Consider the following 12,163-nt stretch of genomic DNA (forward strand, 5'->3'; position numbering starts at 1 on the left):
TTAAAAAATTATAATAAATAATTGTCGATTTTCAAATATTGCACCTGTCAATACAGAACGAAATATTCTGTAGCCTATTTTGCCGTCAATACTGCCGACGTTGTCTTTGCTGTAATCTATTATTTCATTTTATCAATGGGAAACATACATGTGTACAGACAAGGCTAGCAGCAGCAGCGCCGCGTCAGACACATCTCTGGTGTGCAAAGAGAGAAAACGCCACGCAGCTGACACGCAACAGCAACGCACGCTCACGCCACGCTCACGCCACGCAGCCAGTGTGCAGGAGGCCTTAGTCTTTATTTGCACTGGGGCACCGAGTCTAATTTTCCAGGGAACTGGCCTTCACAGAGATTAGTAACTAATAACAAAATGAAGGTAAACACCACAGAATGGACTGATGCTCATATTTAGCTCTTTTGTTGTACTTTATAAATGGTTGTGAACAAAGAAAACAACAGAGAGCAGACAGGTATTCTAAACGCCTGTGATTAAATCCTGGTTCATTTTTTGTTTGGCATTATGTGAATCCAAACAGACTAAATACAAAAAATGTGTTTAACTAAACTTTTCCACTCTGAGAAACTGGACCTGAGTGTGTGCTTACTGTCCATACCCTCCTCTTGTGTTTTGCATGATGGGACGCTCTTATTGCCATAAGCCTTGCTACGCCTCTTCGGACCAAAAGGTGCCATTCTTCTTGTTTACAGCTAGGGCTGGGCAATTTTATCAATCAAAAATCAATAATCGACTAGATATCGCCTTAGATGTTGGATATCGTAATATGACGGTGTTGTCTGTTCCTGGTTTTAAAGGCTACATTTCAATCGGAGAGACTTTTGTTGCAGATATGCAAACATTTATTTGTAAGTTACAAGTGCAAAGAAAGAAGGTACATAAACTTTGGAGATTAGACTCCACCGTAAAAGGTATATATATATTTTAGAGGTTTAGAAAAACCCAAACATATCCCCCGATGGAGTCTAGACACTGGTGGTGGCGACTAAAAACCCAAAGACCAGGGGAGAGAACAGATTTAAAACATGGTTGTCATGCTGTGATTGGCTTTAACATACATGCACAATTCTGATTGGTTTACACGAACGTAATTCCCACAAACCAGCTGATCAGTTTAAGAGAAGAGTGTTAACGTTAATGAAGAATTTACGCTGAGCTGTATTTCAGTAAAAGGTGGTCATTTCTGAGCTTACCAGACTGTTGTAACTGTTCATTATTTTGCAATACAAACGGAAGAAAGCATACCGATTAAAATATTTGGAGAATATTATGCTTTATACTCAGGAGCAATACAAATACAAGTTAGTAACAGAAATATATATTTTATTTTTCCCACAAAACAATAATATACAATGTACATCCCAACCAACAATAAAGTTGCACATACAGTGGTCTACATACAAAAATAACAGAATAATTCCAGTACTGTAATACAAAGTTATAGTAAAAACAAAAAAAAAAACTATGCTGCATCCTCTCTCTTGTTTCGTCTGGCCACAGCACCTCATCCATCATAAGCAATGTTTTTCCTGGCCAAGCAGGGGAGGAAATATCCCCTCTAGCATGGTGAATCCAGCCATGAAAAATCATCACTCCGCTATTTCTCCACATGTCTCTCTTCCATAGCTTGGAGAAGGGTATAATGCTTTGTGGATTTCGTCATAACACCCTTCGCCTCCAGGCAGAAAAAAACTCTCACCTGTTACACCTTTATGCTAAAAGCCTGATTGCTAATTGTAAAACTGTGTGACAGGTTTGCCCATGTGACAAGTCAGTGTGCATATTTGAATAGCAGTGTGTTCCCCTTTTGTGAAAACAAGAGATTTTCTTCATGAAAAGTGTGCCAAATGCAGAGAATTGTGTGTAGTGTTTTGACAAAAGTGTGTTTTAGAACTGCAATTTGAGTGTAAAGCAGGAATTGTGCTTGTAGTTAAGCAGAATTAGTTAGGGGGTTGGTGCATGTGTTACATGTTGTGGTCATTGTGTCTCAAGTACCAGTATTTTGTGTGTAAACAATTGAGAAAAACTGTAAGTGACAGCTTGCTCCCATCAGGGATATTGGGGACAAATGGGTGGAACACTAGCCATCCATGTAGCCTTATTGCAGGATCTGTACACCCCAGCAAGAAGCAACAGCCCCATGTGAGCATCCAGGTGTGTTTTGTCGATCTCCATCTATGTTTGGTGTGTGGGTATGCGTGTGTGTGTGTGTGTAGTGTGTTTGGGGAACCTTTTAGCCAAATTTCATCTACAAAGCAGCCCGCAACTGCCAATATTCTCTGCTAGGTCACATTTGACCTGTAACACCACATACATTACTTTTGTTTTAGAGACATTTACAATTTAATAAAATTCTAACAACATATATCAGAATAGGTTTACATTTCATTTTCAAAAAACACCATATTTTTGTTGTACTACGCATTGCTGCAGCTCCTCTTTTCACCCTGTGTGTTGAGCTATCTGTTAAAGCTACACTTCTGTTCCATCTTTGTTGGGAGCACAGTATCTAGGTAAGGACTACTAGCCAGGTAGAAGCAGAGTATGAGGGCGCCGCCATGCTAGCAGCTAGGCGAGCATTATAACGTGTGTTACAAAGTGACCACGCGTTTGTCTCTGAAGTAAAAGGCTGGACTACAATAGAGCTGTTTGGAGCAGTTGGTGAACAGTGGTTTCTGTTGGAGATGGTAAGTCCCTTTGGGGTGGACTTTGCGCTTTTTCACTTTGTAAACCTATAACGTGCACAAAAAAGATATATAACACAATAAATGAAAGGGAAAAAGCCAAAACAATAATATGAGCAATTTGACATATATCATGCTCATTTACATGTCAAACAGACGTGTAATGTTGGTTATATGTGTGCTACTAGTTAGCCTATTGCACAGGCAAAAAATACAGCAAATGATCAAAAAAGAATTACTGTATCAGTATCAGTTATAGATGGAGTTTATTTTTCATTTCTATGTGATGGCAAAGATCTGGTCCATGCCACATGGGAATCACAAGACACAGCTATTTTACAACAAAGCCTACATCTTCATCCTTGCGGTAAAAAAGGGCAAAAACAAGCAAAAATTATGACATTAATATTTGAGACAACATATGAACTGTACACTGACAAAAGCGCCTACATGATTAAAAACAACAACTTTTATCTAATTTCCCAGGCTATCTCCAAGTATACTTAAGCTAAAATCTTCATATGCAAATAGCCAGCTCAATATTTGTGCATCATCCATATTTACAAAATCAAAAGAGAACAAAAGAAGAATCAATACATCATCAGCCCCATTGCTCTTATTGAGAAATGCCTCGGTCATAGTTATAGCGAAATGTGCACACATCTCTTGACCACTAATCATTTGTTTATCATATTTTTCTTCCATATCAAGTAACCAAAAATATCTGTAATGATACGAGCTGTAACTATACTGTGCTGTCTTATTTGTTGGGTTTGTTGATGAGATCAACAGAGGCCTCGGCAGCAGCAGAGGAAGAGGGAGCTTCACGGTTGCTGTAGGTCACTGCATCATCTTCATCATCATCTCCACCCCGAGCCTGGGAAACAAAAGACAACACGTAAATTACACATTAGGGAAACGACAGAATAATGCAACATTATGATATCCAGCGCCTCATAAACACAACACAATGCTCAATAATGACACAGCATCATCATCACAGTAACCAATCAGCAGCTGACCTGGGCTCTCCTGTTGGTCTCTTTGGTGTAGCTGATGGAGGCGTAGGAAACACCATCTTCAGGATCAGCCTGCACAGAGGAGACGACATAAAGGCTGCTCAGTAACATGTGGGGACTTCATTGGGTTCTATTGTGGTGTCGCCCAGCTGCATCATCAGACTCCTCCACGCTTCTCTCCGCAGAAGGAAGTCAGACTCACCGAAGTGGCTCACAGAGATACATTTTAAAAAGCTGATCTATAAACCAGGGAGTGTAACTTTGTACTGGGTGTGGTGTGTGATCTGGTTTCTGGAGTCAATGCAGTGTTTAAGCTCAGTATCTGACATTAACAAAGTCTACGAAGGATGTTTGGATTTTGATGACACCGTCAGAGACGAGCTGACAAACTGTACAGACATTTGATTATTGAGCCACAAAACTCACCATGTTTTCAACCTCCGTCTGTGTTTTTTTCCCTGAAGAGACAAAAGAGAGTTTTTCGTTTTACCAAAAACCATCGCATTGTGCAAGTAGCTCTTACAGTACGTCTCATATTCATGTTTTGATTGGATCAAACAAACACAGGACTCTCATCAATGAGACCGGCATTTGTGTCCCCTGTGAATCCAAAAGTCAACTGTCACTTTTAAAATTAACCGACTTTTTCGGAGCTTAGCTGCTTCACACCTATAGTTTGTTTGGTTTTGGTCCAAATCAGGTGATGAGTTTGTAAAGTTGGAGTGATTTTCACTGGGTTCGCTTTAGTTTCACACCTGAAAAAACAAGCCGCACCCAAAATGCATCATTCCAAATCACGCAAGAACGTTCACCTCTTATTGGTCAGATGTGTCTAGGGCGGAGCAAGAAAGTTAATAAAGGTAGAAGGTCCTAGTGCGTATTTCTTGAATCTCCATGGTCAAACCAGCTCATTTCATTTTAATATAATCATACATTGTTTCCCCGAGCGACGTTACTACGTCTGCTCTGGTCACCGGACTTCACTATGCTCTGACGGCGTCTGTCTCCAATTTTAGCGGCGGCTGGTTTGACCACGGAGATGCGAGTGACGGACGGTGAACTTGACCCGAGTCTATTTCTGTGAGAGTAACACTGCAAGCCTGTTAAAGGAATTATGATTCTTTGAGTTTTGTTAATCATTTGAACATTTTTATTTATGCATCGTGTTCAAAAATACTACAACATTGTTCACTGAGCTGTGATATGGAAATGCAGTCAGAGGCCCATGTCGCTTTTATTACCTCCGTGACAAGAACTAGGCATTTCGTAGACTGGACGTAAAACACCATGTATGTGGACTGAATGTGAACTAATGTTTATGTCAAGGTCACCAGTGGGAGAAAAAATACTGTTTTCTTATAGGACACAGAGGGAGTGTTGCTTGAGGACTTTTGTCCAATGATAATAGAGCATTGTAGAGAGACTATTTCCCATAGGATAGGGAGACATTTGTTTTTGCGTTTTTCCATCAACCAGAAAGGATTTCTTTGTTCTGTGACCGATAAAATCAATGTGCACCAACTCTCTGTGGGAGTTACTGGGGAAAACTGATCTGGTGATACCTTGACACATTTTCTCTGGAACTTCCCTGTAATTAATTACACTAGTGCAGTGCCCGTTGACAATGTGCCTGTTTGGAACGGCCGAATTTCTGGCCTGTGGTATTGGTGCTTATAGAATTCATCAAAACCAAATTGTAACCCCAAAATGACTTACAGAAGGACCCCAAACCACTTAATATGCAGCTCCACTGTATAGCCTACTACTGACTTACACTGTAGGCTACTTCTACATCTACTTCTACATCAGAGGAAGACATCGTATTACTGTATTTACCTGACAGAGAACGCTGCAGATTCAGAATGGAATCACAAAATATCACAATTAACAATGTGGAGTAATCAGACATTAGCCTCATGGACTCATGGCCCGTTATGAGAGCTAATCAGCACATATCTGGTTTCATCAATCACCAGAACCGGACCATGTGTGTGTGTGTGTGTGTGTGTGTGTGTGTGTGTGTGTGTGTGTGTGTGTGTGTGTGTGTGTGTGTGTGCGTTTGCGTGTGTGTGTGTGTGTGTGTGTGCAGTGTTGTATAAAGTACTAGAAAGCAATACTCGAGTAAAAGTACAAGTATCGTACTAGAAAAAGACTTTGGTAGAAGTGAAAGTTACCTTTTAGAATATTACTTAAGTAAAAGTCTTAAAGTATCTGATATATACTGTACTTAAGTATCAAAAGTAATTTTCTGATATTTAATGTACTTAAGTATTTGAAGTAAAAGGTTTTTTTCAAAATTGACCCTTTGACCCTTGTTTGTCAGTTACTGTACTCTGCCTTTGTATCATGTGCCAAAAACAAGCAGTCCTGCAAAGGCAAAAGGCAGTAACTGATATATAATCGATATTTGCTTGCTGTTCACCATACTTACATCCATTATAAGAACACCTAACCAAGGTCTAGTTATCATGGTATTTGTTTTAAATTATATAGAAGACCTTTGGTTGTTCCTATTTAGTGCTATAATGATCAGGATAGTGTGGCAATACTAACACAGTAGAACAGTATGACAGATAAGTTACTTTGCAGTACAGTATACAATATGAATAAATACAAGAAATATTTTCTCAATAAAGATAATTTAATTATAATTGAATTGGTATATATTATTGTTTAACAATAAATATATTATGTTTAACACTTTGCAAGGAACTGTATCCGTGTCATATTCTCATTAGGTGCTGAGCCCCCTAAAGGTCTGATCCTAGAATCGCCTCTGGCCAGCGCAAACTGCGCAAAATGCACAGTCAACAAACTCGACTTGGATTACTACTTTTAATTCTGAGATAACATTTAGGTCAGCCTACTTTTTGTAACGGACGGTAAGCGATAACTAGCTTAGTGCTATTATGGATTTGTGTAAGATTTGACATGAACACCTGCAAGAAGGAAGTATGGCTCAAACACATATGGATTGTTGTGGATACAGCAGATGACGTGCATTACTATGGATTATATCTTCCGTGGATTATATCGGATTGCATGGAAAGGTAGGATGCCTGTGTATTTAATAATATCGTTTTCGCATCTGATGTGAGGCTGCGCCAAGTGAGGAGGTGTGTCAGCATCACCGAAGTACGCCACGTGAGACAATTAAATTTAGACTAGCTCCAGGCTGTCGCTGACACTGACAGATCTGAACCATCGGCACTTTATTTTAAAGATGTGTCGTGTATGTTACGTGGTTTGGGTAACTAAAAGCGGCAAACTTTGACAGTATGCCGAGGCCAGAGTACAGTAACATCACGGTGGCACAGTAACATCTCTCTTGATGCCTGGCTAAACAAAGTCAGAACACCTTAACTCAACCCTCAGCGTGCAAAACAAAGGCAAGATCCGTAACAGCTGTTACGGCGTTCTGCTGTGGTTTCCCATATGGTTTTGGATGTTACGGTTGTCATAGCCCTTTATTTTCTCGTTAAAACAATCAAATTGACTCACGATATTTTTTCACATGATAAAGGAGGTCTCCAATAACCCCAAAAGTGACATTAACTCATTTTTGTCCCGAAATATGATGTTACGGCGTTTTGCCTTTGTAGGGCAGCACGGGTGTATGACGTATCTTCACCACTACCCTGTTCACCGAGTTCACCACTATCGTCGGGGTGGTCGTCTACAATAACGGGAGGTCCTCCAGTAGGTGCTCGTGCTTCCATGGCGGTTTCAGTTGCGCGTCCTCCTCCTCCTTTAGCAACAAACAAGCGCTGAAATAGAGCGCGCGGCAGTGATTCGCCAAACCCTCCCTTATTGCAGTTTTCGCAAAAAATTCCCTAGTAAAAGTATACATTTTATCTAGGAAATGTAGTGGTGTAAAACTGAAAGTTGACATAAATTTAAATAGTGAAGTAAAGTACAGATACGTGAAATTTCTACTTAAGTACAGTAACGAAGTATTTGTACTCCGTTACATTACAACACTGTGTGTGTGTGTGTGTGTGTGCGCGCGCAGAGAGAGAGAGAGAGAGAGAGAGAGAGAGAGAGAGAGAGAGAGAGAGAGAGAGAGAGAGAGAGACGATTTTGTCTCGTGTCGGATCAATTACGAATTTAACACTTAAGCAGAGGTGTTCATTTCCATACAGGTTTAGTGGCTTGACGGTTAACGGTGAAGTAGGGCATTTGGGTATTTTGCCGACTTAATTAACCCGACCCAGGGTGAGTCTGATGAAAACTGATGTGTCTGCCCAGTTCAACTCTGAGATTTTCTCGCACACGCCGCTGGAAAGGAATAATCTCCGAGATAACGTTATGTTCTGCCAGCTCACAGCAATTTAATACAATAGCAGGAAAAGAGTCGAGGAGTCGAGGAGGAGTGGCCAGCGGCTGGAGCGGCAAAAGCCAATGTGTGCTTCTTTTAACGATTTATATTTAACGATATCTTTTGCATTTCTAATCCAAACAATGTCAAAGTTGGCACTGCACTTACTCGTGCCCGTAGCAAGACACCTGTCAAGTTTGTTATCCATCGGACTAACGGTTCGAGAGACATGACACACCCACACACAACACACACACACACACACACACACACACACACACACACACACACACACACACACACACACACACACACACAGCAAGACATTCCTGCAATTTATAGATAGATAAGATAAACTTTTGCAATATATCACTTTAACCATCTCTGTGTTCTCTGTGCTTTGTGTTCGACATGTGAGTATCTATGGAGAGATCAGTTAATATCTATAACATTTTGGAGGTCCCACCGAGATTCTCAACCTGAAAGCTGCTCTTCTGATGCGCGTGGCCTTTGTAACTACGAGACTAGCCGGACAAATTCCAGACTCTGGGAAACCTCTGACTCCTTGTTTGATCGAAAGGTTGTTGTTCCTGAGACGCTTCAGGAGGCCTTCCGGGAAAGGAACTGACATCAGTAAGTTTTTGATCAAATATTTAATTGAAATTGGCAAGTTGTTTAAAAACAACAACAAAAAACATATTGCTTTTCCTTTTAAGTTCTATCTTTAAATTTTTGCAACACATTTGAATGGACGATTTATGGTGCACTGAGACTGGTGACATCCAATAGATGTTGCCCTGCAGGGCGTAACGGGCGGTATCCTTCATCTAAAGAAACAAAAACACAACTCTGCAGTTTGCTGTTCTGCCGCATCCCAGATTACAAAGCACACCTGAGTACAGGAGCCATTAGCTCAGACTTGTGGAGTATATATAGTTATATAGTTGGTGCGGTTTGAGGTCGGATCATGTTCTCACAACAAACAAACCTCTCCAGAGTTCAATTGAAAGCGTCCTGAGACCACCTCATCAAGCAGGTCTCTGCACGCTTGTTTGGTCCGCGTTTGGTGCACACCCGAGTTCAACTGCTGCTCTCTCACCTGCCCAAATGAACCGCAACAGCAGGGCAAACGAACTCTAGTGCGATTCAACCGAACTAAATGAGTCAGGAGTGAAAGCGCCCTTAGTCTGTGACACAATGATGTCAGATGTCAAGTTATGTCCTCCCTTTAGTAGTTTTACGTGACTCATTTTAAGCCAATCCCTGATGTTTTACTTAGCTAAAGTATTTTGTTGCCTAAACTTAACTAGTTTCCTTTAACAATGTGTGCCACATGTTTAAAACTGTGCCTGTTACACTGAACAGAACAGTCACGTGATTAAACTTCCATCGCGGATGTATTTAAGCGGCCAGCATACGGCAGTAAACAGAACGGTCATATATGTCATTTTGGGAGTCATTGACAATCAAAATATACTGTTGTTTAGGTATGAGGATGTGGTGCAATGTTCTCACCTTTAGCTCTCCTCCATCTGAGGACAGCCACAGTGATGATTATGAGAGCTGCAACAGCCACAGACACAACAATCAGCCACCACCACCTCCACCAACCTGGAAAGAGAATAAAAAACTATCAAAGCATGTTTGGACTGGAAGACAGAGAGTTTTAAGAGAAAGACACATAGTATATTTGAGTTACTACTGTGTAGTTTGTAAGTATCAAGTATCATTGATTGCTGTCATGGTTGTTACTGATTCTGTGATTTATTCAAATGTTCTTGTTGCTTTAGCGGTTTGTGTTTCACCTGAACAAATGAAATAACACTGTTCAGTTTCTGCTTTAAACTACAACGAAAGGTTAGTTTTACCTTTTCAGAAAGTGAGTTAATCCAACAAATGTTTTATTTCCTTTTTTACTATAAAAATATTAAACAATAAAACCTGTGCCATTAAAAAATATTACAGAATTAAATAAAGAAAAAGTAAAATAAATATGGTTGGGAGAGAGAAATGTGTCATCAAATGTGTCTACCATCTGCTGTAACTAAATAAGAATAATAATTTCTCTTAAAACTTTAAAGTCATCAAATGAACAAATGTTTTGGGGGTTTTAGTCATTTTGAAATACAGTTTAGTTCTTACCTTTGATGTGCTCATTGTCTCTGATGTTGGTGATATTGTAGTCGCTCGTTTTTGCATCAGCAGCTTAATTAATACAATAACAAAATGCAACAAACTGTACATTTAGAAATAAGCTTAACCATCTGACATCATGACACAATGATGAAATATTAAAACCTCAGATCATGCTGTCACTGAGTTCTTCAAAATAAGTCAATAATCATTTTCTAAATCACTTTCTGTGTTCTGCTTTAAACCACAATGAAAGGTCAGTTTTGTCTTTTAGAAAGTGAGTTAATCAAACAACATTTTTCTTTTCTGTTTTTGCAATGAAAATATTAAACAATAAAAACCGGTTCCATAAACAAAATATCATAGGATGAAATCAAAACAATAAGTTTGGGAGAGAGAGAGACTGACAGAGAAAGCGAGATTCTAGAGAAAGCCGTACTGTAAAATCTATGAGTTACTACCTTGTAGTTTGGTTGAAGGATCACTGATTGCTGTGGTGGTTGGTACTGATTCTGGGCTTTTATCAGAAGTTCTTGTTGTCTCAGAAGTTGCGGTTATTGCTTTACCTGGACAAATTAAATAACACTGTTCAGTGATAAAATATCTAAATCTCTACCATCTTCTCTAACTAAAGGAGGAATAATTTGAAAGATCAAAGTCATCAAATAAACTTATGATCTTATACAGTATAGTTCTTACCTTTTGATGTGCTCATTGTCCCTGATGTTGGTGATATTGTAGTCGTCGTTGCATCAGCAGCTTAATTAATACAATAACAAAATGCAACAAACTGTACATTTAGAAATAAGCTTAACCATCTGACAACATGACACAATTATGAAATATTAAAACCTCAGATCTACACAAATATTTAGTGTAATTATCCACAAAGTGATTTTAAACAGCTCATCATATTCTCACCTGGTTTCTCTCTTGAGGAATGAGGAGGGATGAAGGGAAACAGCTGCACTTCTTTAGTGTAACCATCTGTCACTTCACACTTCAATAAGTTAGACCTTGGTTTGTAAATTAAACCAGGATCCACAGAATCCACAGGATCCTGCCATTTCACAGTGGTGTAGCAGCCACTCTGTAATGTCTCAATGTTTGGGTGATCTTTAGCCACGTCTTTACCCTCATACAGCCACTTCACTGTGTGATTACATCGTTCATATGTCGACACAGAGCAGTTTAACGTCACTATATCATCGTTCTTCTCTTCAGTCACTGGTGAAGATGGAGATATTGAGAGAGAAAGACAACAAGAGTTAAATTAACTTCATCACAGTAATCATAAATATTGTAATGTGTCAGTATATTGTTCTTGTTAGAAAACATGATGTAAATACTCACTGGTAACAACAGAGAGATGAACCAGAGAGTCTTGACCTTGATATCGTCCTGCTTTGTTGTACTGCTGACAGAAGTAACTACCAACATCCTCCTCTGTGACCTTCTTTATAACCAGAGAACAGTTCTCTCTAACACTCTGTCGTCTGATTTAGTTTTGGCGTTTACACCAATCTGACCAAGTCTAACCAGCTCTACTGCTGTGTTACTTAAATAACTGAAAGTCCATGTCGTACCGTCACAGTTATTCTGATCATCTCTCACATTTTCACAGGACAAAGTGACTTCATCTCCATCTCTGACAGTGGAGGAGAGCAGAAACTGTCTGTTTGCTGCTGCTGAGAAGATGAGAGAGAAATATAAGAGTTCACTAAACTCACCATGTTAATGACAAACAACAGATTTGTCTTAGTTTAATAACATTTAGCAAGTAAAGCATCTTTAATAAGAATGATGAAGTTAATTGTTGCAATGTGCCTTCCTAATATATATATATATATATATATATATATATATATATATATATATATATATGATATAAGTGTTCTTACCTGCAAAGTGAAGCAGCGGTATCAGAAATAAAGACATTTTGATCCATTTGAACTCTTCCATTGTGCTTCTCTGTGTCTCTGCTTCTTCTC

The 12,163-nt window shown here is 39.3% G+C and overlaps 1 protein-coding gene across 1 annotated transcript; it reads right to left on the minus strand.

Moving 5' to 3' along the window:
• Window positions 1-3,462: 3,462 nt before the first annotated feature.
• On the minus strand, window positions 3,463-11,912 carry LOC120546435. Its single transcript, XM_039781360.1, has 9 exons — window positions 11,759-11,912; window positions 11,526-11,589; window positions 11,094-11,399; window positions 10,634-10,738; window positions 10,182-10,244; window positions 9,555-9,571; window positions 9,028-9,138; window positions 3,725-3,793; window positions 3,463-3,579 (listed from the first exon to the last, which is right to left on the minus strand). The coding sequence occupies exons 1-9, from the start codon at window positions 11,777-11,779 to the stop codon at window positions 3,463-3,465; spliced, it is 873 nt and encodes a 290-aa protein (XP_039637294.1). The 5' UTR covers window positions 11,780-11,912.
• Between the last annotated feature and the right edge of the window lie 251 nt (window positions 11,913-12,163).

This window comes from Perca fluviatilis, chromosome 18, assembly GCF_010015445.1.
Source record: "Perca fluviatilis chromosome 18, GENO_Pfluv_1.0, whole genome shotgun sequence".
Classification (NCBI taxonomy): Eukaryota; Metazoa; Chordata; class Actinopteri; order Perciformes; family Percidae; genus Perca; species Perca fluviatilis.